Raw genomic sequence first — 24,033 nt, 5'->3', positions numbered from 1 at the left:
TTCTCACTTTATCCCAACACCATTCAATAACTTTTACCCAATACTACTTGGTCACTTAAATACTACATGTTATCTTCAAATTACATTTTGCTATTATATTCTAGTATCAAATACACAATTTTCAAATGGAGGCCTTATAACAGATTATATTGTTCTCTTCCAAGATGGTTGCTGGCATCCACCAGTAACCTTTCAAAACAAAATGTCTAATTTCACTGCATTGACAGTAGGTAAAGAATTAAACTGACATTACTCCACTACTGAATCTATATAAACCAACAGTTAAATAATGTCAGTTCTTCCGTGTTCTCTGGAATCAATCACAGCAAAGAAATTAGACTCTTTCTTTTGAAAAATGTTGGGAAAGAACAATACAAAACATTCTATTTAAGGCCTCTAACGTCAAGATTCAGTTAAACAACAATTATGACTAAACAATTTCAGGTAATGTTAGTTTCCATTAACATTAAATTAGGTTACTGAATTGGCAAACACCTTCCTATTAACATTACCCATTTTACCCCAATAACTAAAGAAATTAGCACTTGCAGGTCAAAACCTTTATTCAAGAGACGCAAAAATAACATTGATACAGTGACTGTCAAAAATTACAGCACTGATCATACTGTGACATCTTGGTTCAAAACAGCAAGCTTAGAAATATTCAACGTTCCTTACTTCAACTGAATGAAACTGAAAATACCATTTCACACGGCCCATATGGGATATTTAGACTGCATAACTGTTCATGCTACATCTCTTCACTAGTAAAAGAAAGAAAAAATACAAAGAGAAATTTAAAAATGCTGCCAAACAGACAGAGAACTTGTACAGAGCAAAAGGAAAAACAAACAACAACAACAACAAAAAAACAGCTTGTCCTCATGGCAGTTGCAGTGTATATAAAAATGAACCCTGCGATCTGTTCCTGGAATTGAGCTTCAAAAATGCAGCAGAACAAGTGTGAGATTTAAATGTCTTCTCACCTAGAGCTGGTCACCTCACATGCATAACAGTGAGCTTCGTTGCAGGAGCAGTTTTGTCTTAGTTGTGAGCTTTTCTTGAGAGCTGAGTTGCTTCCAACTCCATTACCACCCTTTGAATCACCTCAAAAGTGTAGCAGAGTTGTGATGGGTAACTCATATTGAAGGAATAAAAAAGGTCCAAACAGCATGGCTACTGCAAAGGTCACGTTATCCAGATCTTGAAGAACTACTATACCCTCGATGATGATGCCAACGTCAGAAAAGTCATTGCCTGGTGCATCCTCTGGAGACAGATGTTCATTGTGGTTTTCTCAATCTGTGCAGTGGCCTCAGTCAAGTCCTGGTTAAACACAAAACATTTCTTTAAGATTCCTTTTTAAACTCATCTCTTTTGAATCTACCAGTTCTAATGTTAGAGTAATTTAAACCAATGCAAGCAACATAGTAAATAGCTATAGCCAAAGAGTGGCCTGCCATGCTGCCATTCATGGTCTAACAGAGTTTCTAAGAGAGGGTGAAAAACATAATTTCAAATGCTTTACATTCGTTTTTCTTAGAAAGACACCGGCCCATCAGAAATCCAGGTTTTGTCACTCAGAAGATGTTAGAATTTAGACTTTCAGCCCCACAATTTGGTTAGCTGTTGGTCTTTGTTTTTTTTCAAACAAAAGCTAATGTAAATATTGGTGGGATTTTCCTTTGTTCACTAGAATGACAAATTTAAAGTTTTTTCACACTGATGTGACCCCTAATACAGGGGTGGGGCCTCAAGGGCCGGCGGCTGAGTTCACTACCAGGCCTCATGTGAACTTCAAATTATTAAAGAGGACTACTGGTCCTAACTGGTCCAATGAGGATCAAGTGGATAACTAAATGCATTTTTAAATGTTGCAAAGCCACAATCTACTCATAAAACACTCACCATGAACTCCTGCACCAAGATGTTGCAATTGTCTTTCACACAGATGCGGAGCACTTTGATGAGACTCCCTTTGAGCATTAATGTCATCCTAAAGTATTATAACAAAGAAAACAGAGATTTGTGAACTTTTCAGTAGCACAGAAGAAAATGATCCCAGACCAAACCTTAAACCAGTCAACATGCAACACCAGCATCTACTGATGAAGACCACGATGACAATATGTTACCTGTAAAAGCAGGTGAAGAGCGGAGTAAGGAAGACACGATGCGTCTCTGCTTTCCTCCAGAACGTGTCTGAGGAAGCAGCGGAAGGTGGGTTCCACTTACTGCACCCCCAAACCCCGGAGCAAGCACCAAAGTTCCGCCCTCACTGCTTTCTAACATAAAATGAATCCCTATTACATGGATTTTCTATCCTCTTAAAGAACTGAAAATAAATACATATAGCAATGAAAAATGTCCCGTTACATGAGTGTTTTACACAAAATAACATTAATGTGGTCATTCCCTCACAGGGGTGCCACACACTCCCCTACAACAAAAGTGGCTCCTGACACTTGAAACAAATTTACACTCCCAATCTCTGTATTCTCGTCAAATCTCGGACAGTGAATAATCAAACCCTTAAATTAAAACTTCAAGCACTTAGGAATGTTTGGTTCTCTAGGATTAAGCAACCACCATAGTTTAGGGCTTCTTCCTAATAACTACATATGGGGTAGAGAAGAGAGATATATGGGACCTGGACGACCGGTGGGCCTTGGAACGAAGATAGGCTTGGTTGTGGGGGCCACAGGGTGGCCGAAGGCACGAGGTAAGTATCTACCATGTTTACAGTGGGCCGTGACTGGTATGTTGGATGACCTAGAGATGAATAGGTGAGCATTTGGCCTGGACGCCTCTGTCGGGTGGATCGCCTCAGTGGGGCAGGTGAGCTAGACTGAGAGTCTCCTACCTGCTCATCACAGCACTCATGTCGAGGTAACTCAGGTTCCACTTCTGACTGAGGCAAGCTAAGGGCTGCCGAACTGTTACTCCCCTCGCGGTCACACTGGTGAGTCTCAACTTCATCTCCATTCTCAGGTGCCATGGGACCCCCTCTTCCTAATGGACCTCCTTCGTGGGCTCCAGCCACCTCTGACAGATTCTCAACAATGTCCTCGGCATCTATCACAGGTGTCCTTCGTCCTGGCTCTTCAAGATCTCTCGGGCTCAGAACAGATCCTCCTTCAAACTGAGCCTGCGTCTGCCTACCCGGTTCCAATCTGTCCTGGCTGACAGCCTGTTTCCCGGAAGGGACGGTTGTTCTGAACTCAGCCTGGATTGGTGGTACCCTCAGCCAGTAGCCACTACCCGGGTCATCATCTGAATCAGAGGTCTCAGCATTTTCTATCCGTCCTTCACTGTCTTTACCCCTCACTCGAGCATTGGTCTGTTTGTGAGTCGATCTTAAGGTTAGTTTAGTTGGTTGTGGTGGGAACTCTACTGGCAAATCATTGACCAAGAGGAGCAAGTTCCGGTGCAGGGTCCGAGTCCTTCCCTGGTCATTACCCTCTGGATGGACGACATACACTGGGTTATCCGAAGCCTGTTCCTTGACCACATATATCCTGTTCTCCCAGTAGGAGCGTAATTTGCCAGGTCCACCCCGCTCGCCTAAGTTCCTCACCAACACTCTGTCCCCTGGTTTCAGTACCACTCCCCTCACCTTCCGATCATAGTACGACTTCCCCTTAGCACTAGCCGAAAGGCTATTTTTGGTGGCAACCTGATAGGCCTCTGTCATTCTCTTACGCCACTTTTCAGCATACCCCCCGTGCGACACTGGTTCAGTTTCCTCAACCAGGCCGAACAGCAGATCGACCGGAAGGCGGGGGTGACAGCCAAAAAGCAAGAAATGTGGGGAATAACCAGTGGACTCATGACGAGTACAGTTATATGCGTGTACAACCTGTGGGAGATGATCTTTCCATGTTTCCTTTTCTTTGTCTGTCAGGGTACGCAACATCTGCAGCAAGGTGCGGTTGAATCGTTCTGCAGGATTACCCTGGGGGTGGTATGGGGATGTCCGAGAATGACCAACCCCTGAGAGCTGCCCAAGAGTTCGGAAGAGCTCATTTTCGAACTCTCGCCCCTGATCGTGATGGAGTTTGTTGGGGAACCCGAAGCGAGGTATAAAATCATTGTAGATCCGCTCGGCTGCAGTCCGCCCGGATTTGTTCTTGGTCGGGTAGGCCTGAGCGAACCGTGTAAAGTGGTCGACCACCACCAAAATGTATTCATACCCGCCTTTGCTTTTCTCAAGATGTAGGTAGTCTATACAGACAAGTTCAAGTGGTGAGTTGGACTTCAGGTTGCCCATGGGTGCACGCACATGAACTGTGGGTTTCTTTTGTTTAATGCAACAGCATTTCTTAGTGACGTAGTCCTCTATGCACCTCTTCATGTGAGGCCAATAGAACCTCTCTCGTGCGAGATGAAGGACCCTCTCAGTACCGACATGACCCATCTGGTCATGAAGATGTTTCAAGACCATAGGCTGGTACAGGAGAGGTAGGACTAGTTGTTTCCGTTCGGGTGTTCGTCTGTACAAGATTCCACTTTCGAGGTGTAATCGGTCCCACTCGCGGAGGAGTTTACAAGCAGATCCTTCTAACGACCTCCTGATACTCTCACTGAGTCTGACATTAGACTCTTTAAGTCTGATGACCTCCTTCATCGTGGGGTCATCCCTTTGTGCCTGCATCAGGTCATCAGGTTTGACTTCCTGGAGAGCCGCGCCTGGCTGCAGCATGGCATCCTGGGAGGAAGCTAAAAGGACAGCCGCCCACGCAACTTCTTTCTGCTGGGCTACTCTTGCTCCCTCCCAAGCCGCTCTCACCACCTCATGTGACAACTCTTCGGTGCACACTGACGCAAGGTTGTTCACATCCAGAGGAACGCGGGACAGCGTGTCGGCATCTATGTTTGTTTTTCCTGGCCTGTATTTGATGCTAAATCGGAAATCAGACAATTCCCCAACCCATCGATGACCAACTGCGTTCAGCTTAGCTGTGCTCATGATATACGTAAGCGGGTTATTGTCTGTGTAAATGGTGAAGTGTGGTGCATAGAACAGATAATCTCTGAACTTTTCACACACCGCCCATTTAAGAGCCAGGAACTCCAACTTGCCACTGTGCAGGTGGTAGTTCCGTTCAGCAGGTGACAGGGTTCGTGACCCATAGCCAATGGCGCGCAACTTCCCGCCCTGCTGTTGGTAGAGTACAGCGCCCAGTCCCTGCTCGGATGCATCAGTGTGCAAAACAAAGGGTTGGTCAAAGTCTGGATATGCTAGCACTGGAGGATGGACTAGCATGTCAACCAGTTGTTCCAGTACCCTCTGATGCTCAGGAGTCCAGTCTATGGGCGCCCTTGATGGCATTTGAGGCCCTTTGGTTTTACTCTGATGGCTACGAGTGGGCCGTTCTGAAGACTTGCTCTGGAGTAGCTCGTACAGTGGCTGAGCTATCCTCGAAAAGTTCTGTATGAAAGAGCGATAGTAGCTAAGGAAGCCCAGGACCCGCCTCAGATCACCCACCGTCTGCGGTGACTTGGTCTTCAGGGCCAAGACAGCCTCCAGATCCTTTGGGTCAATCCTGACGCCCTCAGCGCTAACTAAGCGCCCCACGTAACGAACTTCTGCTTTAAAAAGCTCACACTTCTCAGGCCGCAGCTTCACACCGTGGACCTGTAGGACCTGAAGAACTTTGCGGACCACCTCGACATGGGCTTCAAAAGACTGTGAGTAACAGAGGATGTCGTCAAGGTATGGTACGCAACAGTCATCCCTCAGCGAACCTAAGATCTCTTCCATACTTCTCTGGAAGGCGGCGGGTGCATTAGTGAGCCCAAACGGGATTCTCACCCATTCGTATAGGCCCCAGGGTGTGGTGAAGGCGGTGAGATGGCGGGAGCCTTCATCCACAAACCCCTGGTGGTAAGCCTTGCCTTGATCAAGGATGCTGAACCAGGAGTATCCCCCTAAGGTGTCAAGCAGGTCGCGTATCCGAGGTAGTGGGTGTCGGTCCGGAACAGTTTTCTGGTTCAATAGACGGTAGTCTATGCAAAGACGGAGTGAACCGTCTTTCTTCCGTACACACACGATGGGAGCAGCATAAGAGGACTTGGATCTTACTATCCATCCCTTCACCAGGAGGTCTTGCACGTACTCTTTAACCTCCTGTAGCAGCGGCTTAGGTATGGAAGTATATGCTCTCTGCACTGGTATGTCATCCTTTAGGTTTATCACCATTTTCAGATCAGGATTACAACCAATATCATTCCCATCCCTCGCAAAGGCCCTGCACTCGTCGAACAACATTCTCTCCACAATCTCTTTTTGTTCCTCCTCCAAATGTTCAAGGTTCACTGGCGGATGCCATGACGTTGGGAGAGGTTCAGCTGGCTCCACCGTTACCTCGCGAACTGTTACGGTAGGTTGGGACTCGTTTGGGGCCTCGGCCTCCACAATACGTTCAACCGGCTGTAGGGTGCCCAGGGCAGTCTTCCTCGTCAAGGTGATATCATGTTTGGTGTCGTTACTCAGGGCAATGGCGACGTACGGCTTAGCTGGATTCTGTATTTCAACTAACCCCGTCCAAACATCCAACTGCTCTAGGGCCTGATTACCCTCATCAGCCTCAAACAGCACCAAACAATCAGGTGGATTCATGAATGATGGAACCCGGCACTTTACCCAGGTGACCTGTCCAGCAGGGATAATCACATCCCTTTCACCTGTTCTCAAGCGCCCTTGCTTCATGTTTGGCTCTGCTGTCTGGATGAAGCTTACGACCACCTCAGCTTTCTCAGGGGGAAGACAGATGGCATTGCACAGCAAGGTAACAAGAGTAGGTATCAACCGCTCTGGTTGCCCCTCAATGATCTGTTCCAAGACATTGAAACCGATCAATGGTTTGTCCATTGGCAAAGTACTGACGAGGACCGGAGTACTGACGGAGAGGCTGGGGTCTTCACCCCCCGGTAAGTTGATCATGATGGGTACCCAGCCATCAAATGGTATGGTTTCCCCATTGACTGCGCACACTTTCAACTCATCAATTTCCTCGATGATCTCTGACAGAGGTCGCATGACTAAGTCAGGCAAGTATCTGTCTTTCCAATCTCGACTTATGATGCTAACTTGAGCACCTGTGTCAAGTAGTGCTTTCACTGCTAAGCCATTCAAATTACACTGTATGAGGGCTTTCTTACCGATTAGCTTAGCAACTGCCCCACGTTTAGTGTGGGGTGTCATAACACCAGACGTAGCGAGTGCCTCACCCTGCTGCCGGTTAACTCCTGATGTGACTGGTGAAGGGAGACTGGGTTTGCTACTGTTAAGGCTAGGTTGGGTCCTCACCTCCCTTAAGCGCTCACTGTGGGGCTCTCTTTTGGACTCGGTCACTGGGCGCCCCGCTGCAGAGACCGGTTCACGTTTCCCTGGTTCTTAGATTTTTTTAAGCAGCCAACCGCCCTGTGACCCTCTTCCCCACAGATGAAGCAATGGCAACAATCTGGACGGTTCTGTTCAACACAGTTTGGACACCCAAAGGTTTTGTCTTTTCTGTTTCTTGACCTGTTTTGTGAGTATGGGTTCGCTAGGTCTGAGGCTCGTGCTAGAGTCTGTTGTCTCATTGCCTCCACCAGCCCAGCGAGCTCATTAACTTTAGCTGTGAGTTCTTTAATCGGGTCAGTCTTAGTTATGTCAACTGGTCGGTCTTGCTTACTACATTCCTGGATGGTGTTGTAGCTAATGTCGGATGAATGGTCACCAACTTGACCCCCTTGTACTCTAAATTCTCTTCTCTGGAGATAAGAGAGGTCTCTCAGAGAGATCATCCCCTCACGAGTGGGCTGGGCCCGTGACTGCCCGGGTGGGTTGGGTTGAAATGGGTCGCTCTGTGTTAGGTTAGCTTGAACTAGCAAACCTGTAGGCTGTCGAGGTGACTGTTCAGTGGGGACCATTACACTTTGTCTCAGTTTTTTACCAAGCGCCTCATAGCTATTTAACATCTCCTGCAGCTCAGTGTTAGTGATATCAGAGATAGAGCTAGCTAGGCCAGTAAGACTAGTTGTACCTGCAACTGGCGGCCGGTTAACCATGTTAGCTATCGTGGTCACCGGAACAGGTTGCGTAGGACTATCACCCATGCCACTTGAGGGGTGAGCTGGTTGCAGAGTTTGTGTAAGTGTCTGTGTAACAGGTGAATCTGCGTACACACTATCATCACATACTTGTCGATTTTCAATCACATCATCAATGAAGTCCTTTAACATTAACAAGTCCACCATCCCACCATCTTCTGCCTCAAGCAGTGGCTTACTGTACATGAAAGAACTGATGTGGTCAAAGCAGCCCTCCTGGTCTGTTGCGTCGAGCTCTGGCTGACCCGGGTCCGCTGGACCCACCTTCTTAGCGATCTTGTAGAGTTCTCCCATTGACAGGGTGAGTAGGCTTCTCCTAATGTCCCACACTAGGCTCTTCCTCCCTCCCTCGGCCATGGCTGCAACTCCTTGCTGTCCCTCTCAATGGGCCACTCAGCACGACGATGGATCAGTCTCGGCTCCAACTCTCAGCTCGCTCAGCCAGCATCAGCTCGCGTCCTGGTCCCAGATGTCATTTATGGATCAGCCCCGACCACAAGGTGGCGCCGATCCCGGACGAGCCCCCAAGATTTGTTACGGGTCCCAAAGATGAAGACCACGATGACAATATGTTACCTGTAAAAGCAGGTGAAGAGCGGAGTAAGGAAGACACGATGCGTCTCTGCTTTCCTCCAGAACGTGTCTGAGGAAGCAGCGGAAGGTGGGTTCCACTTACTGCACCCCCAAACCCCGGAGCAAGCACCAAAGTTCCGCCCTCACTGCTTTCTAACATAAAATGAATCCCTATTACATGGATTTTCTATCCTCTTAAAGAACTGAAAATAAATACATATAGCAATGAAAAATGTCCCGTTACATGAGTGTTTTACACAAAATAACATTAATGTGGTCATTCCCTCACAGGGGTGCCACAAAAGCAATATCAAAAATTCCTGTTTGACATCAACTTTATGGATATATAGTTTCCAGAACATTTATTTTTTTAAAAAGATCAATTTTTCTCAGTGGGCCAGTAAATGCATGACGAAAATTATGGCATCCTTTCGGTGGAATCAGTACTCACAGGTAATAGTTGACTGTTTCAATGGATGCAGCATAAAAATCTTTTACTGACCTAATGCAATACATATACACTTTGTAGTTAAAGAATTTTAAAGTTCTTACTGTCATCATGGCAGCTACATCCTTTAGCTTTGTGCCCTGTTCCCCCGATCACTTTGCAAACACTTTCAGCAGACTGTCAGAGAGAAACTCAGCTCCGTCAGAAACCTGTAAAGGCATGGTTGGGATGCACTGGAATGCTGCATTTCATCTGAAATGACATAAAATTATTTTGAAATAACAGCAGGCACTGTGCTTGGTTAATAATCAGTAATGTTTTGTTGAATAAAAACTGTGTTTCCAGATCTTATGGGATTAAAAAAATCCAAAGATGTTTATTTCTGATTTGCAACCCAAGAACCCACAAGTTACAACCTCATTTTAGTTCAAGTGTGCATTAATGTGAGTCCAGTAATCACCTTTCTGACAATACATACAGGTATAAGTCAAACCTATGGCAGATTTTGGATTTCTCAGTTGTATTAATAGGGTGGTCTATTTGAGTATGCATGCACCTAATAATTATAAAAAACCTATTATAATTAAGTTACAGAAACCTTAAGCGAAAATAGAATATACTTTCTTACCATAACACCTTGAACCCACAATCCATCAGCTGACTCCTGGTGAAATGCAGAATAGATGTGGTCTCTCAATGTGCATCAACAAAAACAAAAACAAAAACAAAAGGACAGCAGGTGAGGGCAGGAGGGGTAGGGATGTAAGCTAGCATAATACCGCTGATGATATTAGCTAAAGCTGTTCAATGTCCAAAATCTCACTAACACCACGGTGCAGTAAATACACAATGTAACTGAAGAGTCAGTTGACAAATCTATTCACACAGAAAACCAAATTATGTTATGAGTGCCTCGTAATTAGGTTTAATGTGATATTACGGCTCTTGTGCCAAAGACAAATTCAAATGAAAAAGCGCCAATTCTTTGATAACAGATAAAACAGCAAATAAGCTAACGGCTCTTTTTTAGCATGTTACATGGCGGCACTTTAGACGTTTAACTACATTTGGCTGAAATATGGTAAATATTAATTCAAAAAATCAAGACATACCAAAAAACGTAGAGTTGGCTGCTCGACTTGACTGAGATGGATGCATTTTTTAAACCACGATCCAAAGCCCGCGAGATGAAATCACGCGTGGTTTCACGAGATTTAACGTTGCTATCTTATTGACTTACTTCACCTGAACATGATATAAACAATTTAATACACCCTTTCTGCATATCATGTAGTTTTTACACTATATAGTTACATTTATCTTTAAAACATGAGGCAATTGTGTTAAATACATGCAAGATGCTTACATAAATCCAAGAGATGGCCAGTCCCTTTTTTTCAGTGTATAGATGTGGCTTTGTGACACTGAGTGCACACAGTCTTTAAAGGAGGCAGACAGGCAGGCGTGTTTTGTGTGTGCAGGTTGTGTGTGTTTGAGAGACAGAGAGAGCTGCAGAAAGGCAGACAATTGGCTAAACAGACATGAAATAAATGAATCTTAGACAAAGATGGCAAGAAATCAATTAATATGGGAGGAGTTTATGTCACCTGTGTTTACTTGTGCATGTGATGAACTGTTTGTAAGAGCGTTAATTGATGTTTTTTTTCTCTGCTATCAGGTGTCTCCGTGTGAGAAGTGCAGGTGTGAGCCGAGCGGAGAGGTGCTGTGCTCTGTGGCAGCCTGCCCACAGACGGAGTGCGTGGACCCGGAGTACGAGCCGGATCAGTGCTGTCCCATCTGCAAGGGTGGTGAGTGGAGATGATGATTTCTTTCAACAAGCCAGTTCATTCCAGTGCAGTTGGTATCCCAGTGGCATTGGCATGAAAGCCCCACTAGTGCCAGTTTTTGCTCAAGGGCACCACAACAGGAGTAGCGAGGTAGCAAAGCATCATTTCGCTGACGCAAAGCAGGCAGCATGCTGCACTGCAGTGTGTGCAGTATCTTGCCACATCGGATCAAATCTGTTTAAATGAAGTCACGGCAAAAAAATATGGCTAATTAGCTCTGAGTCGTGGCCTGTTTTTGTGTAAATATTACTTTTTTCTCTGCGTCATTCTTAATGTCATTTCGAGAGTCGTTTGATTGATTCTGTAGCATATGTTCCAAATCCGTCTACTGTCTGGTACTGAGATTTGAGATACGCTTGCATTTTTTGCTGCTTCTGCTGCTGTTGGGGGGGGCGGGGGGTGGAGTTTATGATCCCGTTGGTTTGAGAGCTTCGGCCTGCCTGAGAAGAAGGAATTCTGCAGCTCAGAGTCGATTATATGAAGTTGTTTCCGATGATTCCAGACAGCATGTCCTAGATTATGCCCCCTTGTTTTCTTGGCGTGACTCTAATGCAACATGGCAATGTCAGCAACATTGCTTCCTTCAGCAAAAAGAATGATGACTTGCGATATGTATCTCTGACTTGGAATCTTAAAGCGGCGCAGGCTGTCTGCTATAAACAAGAGCAAACAATCTGCATGTGGAAAACAGGACCCGCTGCATGTGAAAGTGCTTCGTCTGTATGAACCGCTTACAAGGTGACAAGCGCTGCTGGTAGTGTCTCTTTTTTTTTCCGGGTAAAACTGCAAGTGAGATATTTTGATTTTCCGGGCGTCTGTTGGAACTTTTTACACATTAAATGCCAAATGGGAAAATTAGAAGTCGATTTGAAACAGATGATCAGATGATGATGAATGAATTTGGCTTAAATGAACAAAACACACACACGCACAAAAACACCTCTTCTTCAGCATATGTCTGCCATCGGTTCATTATCATTGCACCCAGAATATCACATTAGCATTAGTCATGTATCATTTTAAACTCTGGAAGTATTATAGACATTAGAATTTGCATGTAATGAATGTTCATGACTAGTCATCAATCAGAGATCGTCCCGCTCAAATGAGAAGCCTGTCTCACAACCTTCCAGTGGTAGCAAGTTGAAAAAGATTGGTAGTCATAGAGCGTCGCTCGCTTTATTAATATTTGGCTGCTGTAATCTTGGGGAGTACATGTTGGTCCTTTGTTCTTCCATATTTATTTATTTATTTATTTATTTTTGCTGTACACCCACATTTTTATATATATGCACATATTGATCATGCTGAGAGTGCTTTTTGGGCAGTTTTGGGCAGTGCTCCATAATTTCCCCCCTGTGAAATGCCCAGTGGATTAGCTGGGCCACATTTGTAGGCACGGCAGTCCAGGAGACGAATGTAGATCCCGTACAGTATGCACAGAGATGTGGCAGATTGAAGAGAGTGGGCATTTGTATTCTCAAGTATCCCCAAATCCACGTGCTCGTTCACCCGATAAGGATTTTCAGTTTTAGGTTGACGTCAGTCCCTATTACCATAAGATTACCACACATTACCTTTCAATGAATGCGGCTTGCTATGCAAGGGATGACACGTTATCTGGCCACAGCTAATACCGTCGCGAGGAATACTGTAGCCCATGGGGATTGTGTGGTTAAAAGTGTTAACTACTCAGCCTGCAAAAACAGTAGGGCACGTCTTCTGTGGCGTTGTTAGAGCTTCCTAAATTGATGACCCTAATAACATCATCAAGTTAATCTCAGCTTGAGCTGGGAGATTTTATATTTTAGCCAACTGACACCCTCTAGAGCTGAAAAATGAAGCCAGTGTAGAAGTTTCGCTCTTTGTCAGGGGCAAGGCTGATGCTGTTTCTTCAATGCAGCCATTGCCGGAAATTATAGAGGGTACAAGAAGGACTGGGAATCCTTTTTTATGGGGGAAAACAAACTTGTCCTGCTCAATACATCATTGTCAATATTGAATAACAAAATGCAATAAAAGTGCTAATAATAGAGGTGATATAACAGGTTTTTTTTAATGGCTGCCCATTGTTTCCTGATGTGAGATTATTTTTTCTTCTACCCAACAATGAAATAAAACATATTTATGATTGTAACCAGACTGCATTTGGTTTGCAGTTGTGCTCTTTTCTTATGGACAGCTGCATCTCCTCATGCATGTTTATGGAGGCAGGAGGTCTGCTCACAGTTATTTGCATATTGTGATTTATGTCTTGTTCGTAACCCCGTGACACACCATTTTAAAAAGTCCAGGAAACACCCATGCTCCTTAAAGTTAATGCTATCAGCTCAAATGTCTAACTTTGATAGTTATATATGTTTAAAGGCGTGACTGATTTGAGTGGCACGTGTGCGCGGACCCACGCACACGCAGTGTTGCTGCTAGACATCACCTCGGCTAATTGGAGGCACTCTACTGGACCTCTTGATCTGTAATTATCTGACAAATAATACGGCTTGTTGTGTGGTTAATTATACCAACAGACCGTCCAAGATGTCTGTGCTCCAGTTTTTTTGGTTTGTTTTTTTGACTGTGATTCTGTACTGATGTATTTCACATGTACAATTATGCATGCAGCTTGCAAACCAAGCTAAATGGTGTTAAAGAACACCTTTTTCACTTATAACTTCCAAAAGAAAGTGATATCTTTGAAACACTAGTCTAATCTGCAAACAGTGATTGATTGGCAGCTAAGTGCATCTTTTATGTGTAGTCTGTTGCCCTTTAACTTGGGGAAAATTTGTTTTTTTTTAACCATATTTAAGAGTTTTCCAGTGGGGGAGTACCTGCTGGTTCTGGAAGCATTATTTCTCCACTCTTAAAAACGTTAATGAAGCCCTCGGTGTGCTTCCACAGAGAAACACAGGAGCCTGCTGCTTGATTTAACATTACAATTATTTGTGTGCTCAGCTGGAAATCTGGTTACACTTGTGCACCATATATTCTGAATTACACCCAAATTGGCCAAAAGTTCAGAGCGATCTGTTTTTACCAAACACTGTTATGTTTAGCTCTGACGATGATGATGCTCAATTTTCAGCTTAGTGACTGGATGTTTCGTCTCGAAATGCGACCAGTGATTTCTCCCACCAGTCGTTTTACGATCAAAGGTCGTTGCTTTTGTACCGATGATTCAGTGATTCATTCATCATGAATGTCCAAACCATTTGTCGGCTGCGTAAAGCCACTCGTTATGTTGTTTAACTAGAAACTGAATTGAATCTGCGAAGAAACATGAGAACCCAAAATTGCTTCCTCCACTTTTGGGCGCAATGAGACTCTGCTCAGTTCCATTATGGAAATCTGGACTTTCCTGTCTGTGTTCCTTAATATAGTGAAGTGAAGGACTAAATGACCAGAGTGCTCTTTTAAACTTGTCTCAAATACTTGTTTCCATGCATATACCTTTATGACATTTAGCTAAAAGTAGAAGCCTCGTCATCGTCATGCAGCGTCTGTCAGCCTGCTCTCAAACTCCTTTAGGGAGCATAATCTACAGGAGCACAGTGATATTTATGAGAATACAGAAATAGGCTTTGGCAACATTTACGCCTCATTTGTGCAGCAGTCGGGCTGCTGTGCTTTTTTTGTTTTTAACTCTAGCAGGTACACTTTTTATGTATTTTTAGGATCGTGCCAATAATTTACACTTCCTTCCTCACTTTTGCTCTGCCTCCTGCTGGTGTTTTCGCATGTTCACGATTGCTGTGAACATTAGAGCCCAAAGTGTTAATTGACACAGAATCGAGAGTCTGGTATCAGTGTGTGTTTAACAACTTCTTATTGGACGGGGAATCATTTTTGGCTCGTGATTTTGCGACCACGGCTGACGGGGTTGCGGCTGTGCAAACAGGAGGCGTGAGCACTCGACAAACAAACACCAGATATCTTTTGTGAAAGTCTGACTCTGCGCGCTACGCCATCCGCTCCCAGAAAATTAAGATCTCTGTCAGGAACTAATACAAAAATACCCCCAAAAGATGCATCTCTTTGTGGACTTAATTGGACTTGACAACAAAGAACAATAAAAATGTGAAAAATTAACTGGGGGACATCTTATTAAATAATTGGAGGCTATACTAATTAGATGTAAACAGAAGTAAATGAGACATCACTCCAAATGACACCACTGATCTTCCCTTCAGCTCCTCTCAATATCAAAACGATTATCCATCGGATTTCACTTTGTCTTTTATTCATGATGCTTCTTAGCCAGGTATTGCAGGCGCCATCATTTAGATGACGAGGATCATCGATTGTCAGCTCCCATCTTGTCGCTGTTGATCATGCAGCACTCGATATGAGACAGCGCCGAAGAGGTGGCTCCGTGATAAAATACAGATGATGTAAAAAGGAAGAAAAAAAAAGAAGGGGGCGGCGGGGGGGGGGGGGATGGTAGAGGTCGTCGACGGAGAGTTCCTCCTCTGGTTCTGTTGTTTGTCTTGTCTACAGATGTTGTTTGAGTTGTGGGCAGATGTTAAGACCTCCCAGGTTCCGCGGTGCATCCGATGTGTCACATCAAAGCTCGGCTCATTAATGAGAAAGAATTAAACACTCACCCAGATGACACCAAACGGGGAAGGAGGCTGGTAGTGTGCACAGGAAAGTTTTTTTGTTTTTTTTAAAAAAAGCACCGAAGAGAAGTGAAAATGAAAGAAAGATTAAAATCTGTAGAGATAAAAACACCCTCAGATGTGGTTTCTCGTTCAACAAGTAATCCCTCCTGTCTTTTACCTTCATTCCCCAGCAAACAGCCACTTCGCCTCTTTACCATTTTCCTCACTATTGATAAAAATACAACGAGGTATTTCAATGTTTGATAAGTTCATCAATTATGCACAGGCATTATCTTGGCCTTTTCAGGCATGCAAAATCAATGCTTATGGCAGAGCACCCTGCCTCAGATGTGTTATTCACCCTGTATGCTAGGAGACACTCGGGGAAGAGCCAGGGGAGGAAGATGAAAGTAAGAGGTATCACTAACATCCACCCCAGACATTTGTTCATGAATATCAAAGAACAGCTGTGAATGGGGGCAGGTTCTCATCATTTTTCACTCATTATCTTAAAGCAGTGGAACATATTGCAATTAAATGGTCTCATAGCCCTCAAAAGTTTGTGACCATCATTCGCTCTATGCCATAAAGTTTAATTAAACAGCATCGATTCATGCAAAGAACATCTAGTCAATGCGAGCTGAAGGGGGAAAACATGTTTTCTATACTCTAAGCTGGAGTCTGTCTTTTTTCTCCCTTTTTTAGTTTTTTTCCTCCTGCCAATATGTTTTGACGTGTTGCTTTCCTTTTCTTGGACATATTGGTAAAGACGTGGCGCTTTCCGTTCTTGCAGATTCTGAGCCAAGTTTTCTCTCACTGCATCTGCTTTTGAAGAACGCTTAGAGGAAAAAAAAAATCAATGCAGGAGAAGTCGCTCTCATCTGCACCTCAGCCGTGGCTCCCCTCTCTCTTGTCCTTTGCTCTTGCAGGGTATTGCCTTGGCAACGCACGAGGAAACAAGTGGTGCTCTCCAAGACTCAGACATTAGGGTCAACACTAATCTGGAAGGGGGGGTGTGATAAACAGTATGAACCGGAGCCAAAATCACTTCAAATAGAGCAGCACGAGACACGGTAGCCTGGTTGCCAAGAGGGATACGGGCTCATTTAAACTAAGAAAGGCATGATTCATAGACGGGCCTTTTAAAAAAACAGACATCAAAAAACACATGAGTCAAAAGGGAAATTGTTTGTATGGATATAAAATGGTCTGGTTTGTCCATTTAAAGCATCCCCCATTTCACCCTGATGCCACAGATAGGGACCAGTGCAGCTGACAGAGCTAGTTTCAGTCAATGAATGCAAAAATAATGCTGCTTCATTACTGACTGTTTGCTAAGCCCCTTAGGCTAATGTTGGTACACTTATCAAACACTTCTCACACCATAATGTAGCTTACAGTAATAACTGTGACTAATTTATCATTGAAATTCCAGTAGCATTTCAGCATGTACAGCGATGGATTTCTCACGGAAGAAAGTAAAAGCAGGCTCTTGGAGAAAGCTACTGTAAGTGTATGAAATATGCACACACATCATATGAGGGTAAAAAAAAATAAGTGAGGCTGAAACTGTTCATCCAAGATTTTTTTTTTATTTTGAAAAAAGGGAAAAGTAAATTAAACCGTAATGAGAAACTTATCGGTCGATGTTTCCTTTTTTCTGTTACATGAGAAAGAATTTAAAAAATGGGGAATACCTGATGAGTTGGAGTATCTAACACCAATCTAGCTGCACTTGCTGGAGTGTGAACTTTCCCAAACCGAATGACGAGCATGAGAACATTATTCTAATTTCACACATTGGCTCCCACGCTGTGGCTGTTCCAGATAATTTTCTAACGTAACCTGTAACCTCACATGATAATAAAGCTAATGGCATACTCCTGACGTTTGGAAAGGACACAAGACTACTACCGATACCAGTCTAACATACACACCAACGCTTATGTTTTTAGTCTTGGCAAGGCTACTTGGAAGGTAGCAGTGACCTCTAAGTTTTACCCTACAGAGTGTGGCATTTATTAGAGCCTCGTATGTGCAGAGGAATCCAAAGCTTTCCTTATTACACGACAAACAAAATGACATCCAGCAACAGACTTTATGGGTAGTATTTGTTGTTATAAATAATGTCATGAGGAAATCAAGATTAATGCATGCACTGGTTTAATTTTTTAGGCAAACGTGGAATTACATGCAGGGCATTTTGCATCTGCTCTAATAAGCTAATCAATTCACAAAAGGTTTAGTTTTTTCTTTCCCCCCCTTTTTGTTTAATTTTTTTTGCTGGACCACAACATTTTTATTATTTAAAGGCCATTTTCTTTCCCATTACTGGACTTTGAGTTATTACAATAGCGAAAGGTCGCAATAATGACGATAATAGTTAGTCGCATTATAGTACTACTGGGTCACTGAATGCTTTTCAGCTTTGGTCTGCTTGTTAAGTGTTATTTTCTACATTTTCTCCTGAATAAAAGTCCATTTTAATGTGACTTGAAAATACATTCTCAGTACAGGAAAAAACCCCATAGAGGAACAAAACGATACAAAAACATGTTCTAGGCCTGATGCCAGACCTTTAAACACGCTGTTTTTTTTTTAAAGGATTATGTAAATGAAGGTCTTGCAGCAAAGACTGTCACCTGGACACTGCTGTGATGGCTCTCGAGGCTCCTTTCTTTAAAGGACATTGGTCACGACAGTCGAGCTGCTCGAGTGCAGCTGCATAGCTTGGCTGCAAAGATCATCTGTGCGCGTACGCGAACCTTCACGCAAGGTGCCACTCCCACAAAACCAAAGAGTCAGCGGCTCTCTAAGCGAGGCGGTTACTTAGAAAACCAGTCTCACCGAGCATCTCTGAAAGAAATTATTCATATTGTTGTGAAATCCCTGCAAAGTCCCCCCTCTTTCTGCCCTTACAAAGCAGCCTCGTTTTTATTCTGCATTTATAATGCAAATGTACCCAAGAAATGCATTAAGATGAGTGATTTTGGCTATTCTTCTCTTTCCATTACCTTATAATGCGGCTGTTTTTAACATGTCAGAATTAAGGGGTGCGATCATCAGGATGTGTCCTCGTTTCTCCATCCATTATCTGGCGCAGTTACAGAGCCAAAAGCCACAGGTGCTAATGGCTATCTCTTTCACATGCTTCCCATGCCAACTTCTAACACGCTGCACTGACAGTTTGGGTCCAACTGTTCATGCACATGCACAGTCCATTTGTCTCTGCCTCTTCGGGTGTTTTTCAAAAGCTCTTGTGAAGCCTGATGTGCCCATAAAACCCTTTTTTTTTGCCACAGTGAGTGACGGAGAGATGGGGATATATTATATTATATTAATGAAACAATGACAAAAAGGTGGTGTGATATGAATGGCAGAATAATAGGGTGAGAGGAATGAGTAAGCACAGCAGGGCTAAATCCATGCATTAATTAACACAAATGAGTGTCATGCAACTGTCAATGACGGGCTTTAATCCCGGCTCCACGAAGGAAGTGCTTTTGATTAATGCCGCGAAGTGGGAGATTATTTTTCGCATTTTCCCCCCTCTCTCCTAGTACACCCTTGACATATGCATCCCCTTACTGGAGACTCAGTGCTTTAAATGCTACTAATGATGATGAATCAGTAGCGACAGCAGCCCGGGCCACAGGATGAGTTGTTATTCAGATAGCGTGCGCGCACGCGCGTTCATGTACAGACTTATAAACGTGTTGGGGTTGACATTTTGACAGGCCTCGGCAAACTGTTCACATTGATTGATGCGCAGGCTCGCTCCTTCTGGGCGCTGCGTCCAATCAAACGCGGTGGCTGCAGCTGAAAGACTCCCCATTTATCAGCATCTTAATTATACAACAGAGTGGCTCAAGACCTTGTTAGTGTAAGGGAAATAGCCATTGTTATGCTACACCTGTTGTTGTGGAAGCAATTCCCGCAGTGTTTATATTTTGCCGTGCGGCTGGAGAGATAATGGATGATTTATGAGCACTTTTTCTGCAGCCACTAGTCGAGGACGCGGGCACATTCACTAGACAAAAACATTCCCATTACACTTTAGGACCAAAAGAAGGTAATTCTGTCCGATAGGAGGAGGACACTTGTGTTTTTGTATTGTAAGCATGGCAAGTAGATTTCTTTGTACACTCCAGTGTTGCCAGATGGGAAGAAGCACCAAAATGAGTTGGACTACAGCTTTTATTTCCTCTGTCGACTCTCTCGGCTAGTTGTTCAGGTCTTAACAACCACTACCTAACATCAAAATTTCCATTAGCGAGAGCCAATTTCCTGCAAAATAGTTAAAAAAAAGAAGAAAAAAAAGATGCAGTCCCTTGGGGTGCACTTCAAAAACCATATTAAACCACTGTGTAACAGTGCTTAATTTGTTTTTATGCACAATTCACAGTCCAGCCTTGAAGTTGCAGAGGAGAGCAGCTGCCTTCAGCCAGACATATGCTTTACAGTGCTTGTGGTTTAGCCAATCTAAGGAGCGTGGAAAGAAATGTAATTGAATACCTCTCATGTGCAAACCATACAAAAATAAAAGACAGGATTCAGTTGAATGCCTTAATTTCAGAATATGACAGTGGATGAGATAATCGTTTGATTCAGGTTGTTGAGAATTCAGTGTAATCTTTATCCTGATGGGAGCTGGGTCTGAATCAAAGGGCTGTTCTGCTTAAACCATAAGTGGTCAATCAGTAGTCTGAAGAACATTGTAATGATTTCCCAGGAATGTGTATTTTAAGTGGATTCAAAGCCGGTTGATGATAGATGGCAGAGTGGAAGCTGCATAAATTCCACCTTTAAGAGAAGCGCAAGCCTGAGATCATAAAGGTAAATGTGAAAAGCCTTTCATTTCCTTGCCATCAGAAACGACTCTAGAAAGGGTGTTAGCAAATTCTTGATGCTTCTGTAGCCATTATTTTTTTCCGGGCCTCTTATATTCCCATAACAGAACACTATTTTGGGAAACAGTCAATGAAAAGCCCAGACGAGAGAGCCCATTTTCCACTGAGAGAAATGAACTGACGAGCAGCAAATTCATTCTTTTCTTTGACTGACTGCTTTCAGCTTCTCCTGGATGTCACAAAACTGTCTTAAAGCAAAATAAAAAAACAAAAACAAAAAAAAAAAACAACCCAAAAAACCAAAAGACAACCAACTGCACTGAACTCCATCTGGTCAATGCAACAGATATAACATCTAAAATTAGCAGTTTAACAATAACTGAAGTCCTGCCCCACTTTCAAACTGGCATGTGTCCCACTGGCCTTCATTGCACAATGTACTTTTGCACAAAAGGTTTTCTGTCACCAGCCTTTGTGAAAAGCTGAATTATATGGCCAAACAATTCTGCCAGTCCTCCTTTATGACTAATTTATATTTATTCCCATCCAAATAATTATTTGTACATGATACTGAAACTTTGCCCTCCATAATAGCAACCTACTTCAGCTTGAATTGCACACTGCATTAGAAACATTAGAAAACAATTAAAAAATATGAATGTTAAATGTATAAAATGCATTCAGATTGCATCAGCAAGAGTGACAGTATATCTGATGTATTGTAGAATAGCACCAGCTAAACCACAGTGGAAATAGAGCTGTTGCTCTGTCCTGAGTGGAACTCTGTGTTCTGTGTACTGGAAATAGCCGGGGTTAAATCAGTGCAATTGTTAAGCATGCACATTTGGCAGCGTCAGAATGCAGAGAACAAACTCCGGTGCTGTTGGTGGTTGATGCAGTCAGTGTATGGGATAATTGGTTGGTTGTAGCTGACTAGCTAACTGATGCATAGGTCTGGACTGCATCAGAGCACTGACTGTCTGGCATTAGGCTGTGTCCTCTCTAGTCTTTAGCCATTAACATTATGTTTTCATAATCCCCCTTACCAAAAACACTCAATGCTGGCATTAGCAAAAATATACTCTAAAACATACTCTCCTTTCAGTTCTTCAATGCAAATAATTCATCCACCAATGAACAACTCAATGCATTAAGGCATATAGACATGGTCAAGACATCCTGCTGAGTGGCAAAGTCATGGTTGTTGGTGCCAGGTGGCCTGATGTAAGTATTTCACAAAGTGCTGATCTGCTGGGATTTTCCCATCTCAGCCATCTCTATGGTTTTCAGAGAATGCCCAGAGAAGAGACAATACACAGCGAGCTGCAGTTCTCTGGTTGAAATCGACTTTTTGGTGCCAGAGGACAATGGTCAGATGCTTCGAGCTGATAGGAAGACAACAGTGAGTCAAACAACCGCTTGTTACAACTGTAGTATGCAGAAGAACATCTCTGAACAGACAGCACATCAAAGTTTGTGGCTGATGGGCTACAGCAGCAAAGGTCCAGCCTGGTGGTGATGGTGGTGGTAATGGTGTCAGGGATATTTTCTTGGCTCACTTTGAGCATCATTTTAAGACACCGTCCTTCCTGAGTATTGTTGCTGACCCTATCCATCTCTTTACTTCACCACTGTCCATCTTCCGATAGCTCCTTCTGGCAGGACAAAGCTCAAATAATCTCAAACTGGTTTGTTTAACATCACAAATGAGTTCACTGTACTCAAATGGCCTCCACGGGCAGAGCACCTTGGGGATGTGGTAGAAAACGAGGTTCACGTTATGGATCTACAGCAACCGTGTGATGCTGTCATGTCAGCACTGAGCAAAATATCGGGGAAATTTTTGAATGTAGGGTTTTACATAAAGTAAATGTTCCCAGACGTGAGTGAAAACAATGAAAGTATCTTCATGTTGATGCTTAATGTCACTCACCAGATTCAGGAATTGAAATGAACTGGAGGTCAAGCACCAGTTTACCATCCTATTTCATAAATAGGCCGGCTGACACAGGTGTCTGCGAATTTGAGGAATTTATAACTGATTGAGATCCACTGAGAAGCACAAAAGAACATGGCTTTCAGTCGTGTTCGGTCTTTGAACTGCGTGTTCCCCTCACACCGAGCAGAGCCCTTGGCCGCTCAAAAGGCAAAAAAGAACCGACAAGTGCAACCTTAAAATGACTTCTGCACGTACATGAAAGGAATTTTCAGAATTTTAACAATAAATCAATCCCCTTGACTATCATCAAGTTTGTATTCGTTTAATCTGACCACAGCACAGGTCCCACAGCATTGTAAATCAAAGGAACAAAGCAAATCACGCATTTTTCAGGGCTCTCAGTGTGAGTCTGACCTCGATAATGTGACACTGTGCCAACAACACAAAAAGAAACATATTAAAAATGGATGAGCTAAATTTGAAATTCCACTGTGAAAGATTTGAAAAAGCCCTGTTGTCTGTCGTGCCCTGTTTTCCTCTTTATTTATTTCTTTTATGTCTGTACCACCTACAGGGCCAAACTGCTACGCGGACACGGCGGTGATACCGGCTGGCCGAGAGGTGAAGATCGATGAGTGCACAATCTGCTACTGCACATACGAGGAAGGCACGTGGCAGATTGAGCGTCAAGCCACCTGCAGTAAGAACGAGTGCCAGCGGAGCTAGAGACTGGCACGGCGACGAGAGAGGGACATTGGCACGCAACACCAGTGCCGAGCCTCATGCACACTCTCAGCCTTTCACCCAGTCTACCGGGCATCAGGGTCGGACAGCACCCCTCAAGCATTTCAGCATTAATACTGTAGTCATTACTGAAACGATGCTTTTATGAAAGTTTATAATCCACACACAGAATATCTATTTATCTATGTATTAAATTATTTATGAATATATATATGAAATATAGGAGTCATTAATGCTGAAACAGTGGAAGACTATTTTTTATAGTATCTGTATTTTATTAAGCAATGTATTGGACCAGAGGTCAATAAAACAACAGAATGTATAGAACACACACAGCTGTCTTTGGAGGTGCAAGCCTCAACGTCTCTTAACCCGCGGTGTCATCCGACAAATCTCGACACCCGTCCCTCTACCACCAAAGTGCAGACTAGACTGTGCGCGATTCATTTTGCAGTGCTAGGGTGCAGACTTGCTGTGCAGGACAGCGCAGTGCAGAGTTACAGGCGAACAACAACGAAGAAAGACGAGTAAATTCACGAGGACTCGACTGTTTCCTGATTTCTTTTATCCTTTTTTTCTGGATGTTCAAATGTGCTTTGATTTGAAAGTGCTTTTTTTGTATTTCTCTCGGTACAGTGTGTTCATGTTTCAAATAAATGCCATTCTGTGCTCTGTAAATGCTCCGACGATACCTGTTTTTTTATAGCTGTGAGTTTTTATGTTGATGGTGATTTGCATTTACAGACTTGCTACCTGGAAAAAACAAAAAGCTCGCAGTTTCACTTGAATCAGCAAATGATTGTCGATGGTTTGTTGTTTGGAATAAATGATCAGAGTATCAGAGGAGCCTTTGAAAGTGACAAATCTTACCTTTTTAGATGGGAACGTTTTTCGGTTTTGAAGTTCCTGGATGATATCTCTGTGAAAGCTACAAGTA

At 43.4% G+C, this 24,033-nt stretch overlaps 1 protein-coding gene and 1 long non-coding RNA gene across 2 annotated transcripts in view; one reads left to right on the top strand and one right to left on the bottom strand.

Moving 5' to 3' along the window:
* Positions 1-23,774, top strand: part of vwc2 (von Willebrand factor C domain containing 2) — a 35,898-nt gene extending 12,124 nt beyond the window's left edge. Inside the window, exons 3-4 of the mRNA XM_080288297.1 lie at positions 10,797-10,926; positions 22,927-23,774. Coding sequence (XP_080144423.1) covers positions 10,797-10,926; positions 22,927-23,078 — 282 coding nt within the window. The 3' untranslated portion in view covers positions 23,079-23,774. The remainder of the gene's footprint in view (positions 1-10,796; positions 10,927-22,926) is intronic.
* On the bottom strand, positions 546-9,370 carry LOC145419790 (uncharacterized). Its single transcript, XR_013901132.1, has 3 exons — positions 9,223-9,370; positions 1,909-1,996; positions 546-1,326 (listed from the first exon to the last, which is right to left on the bottom strand). It is a non-coding gene; the product is annotated as an uncharacterized LOC145419790 (long non-coding RNA).
* Positions 23,775-24,033: the final 259 nt, after the last annotated feature.

This window comes from Astatotilapia calliptera, chromosome 13 (assembly GCF_964374335.1).
Source record: "Astatotilapia calliptera chromosome 13, fAstCal68.1, whole genome shotgun sequence".
Lineage (NCBI taxonomy): Eukaryota > Metazoa > Chordata > Actinopteri > Cichliformes > Cichlidae > Astatotilapia > Astatotilapia calliptera.
This window is presented reverse-complemented; position numbering and strand designations above follow the sequence as displayed.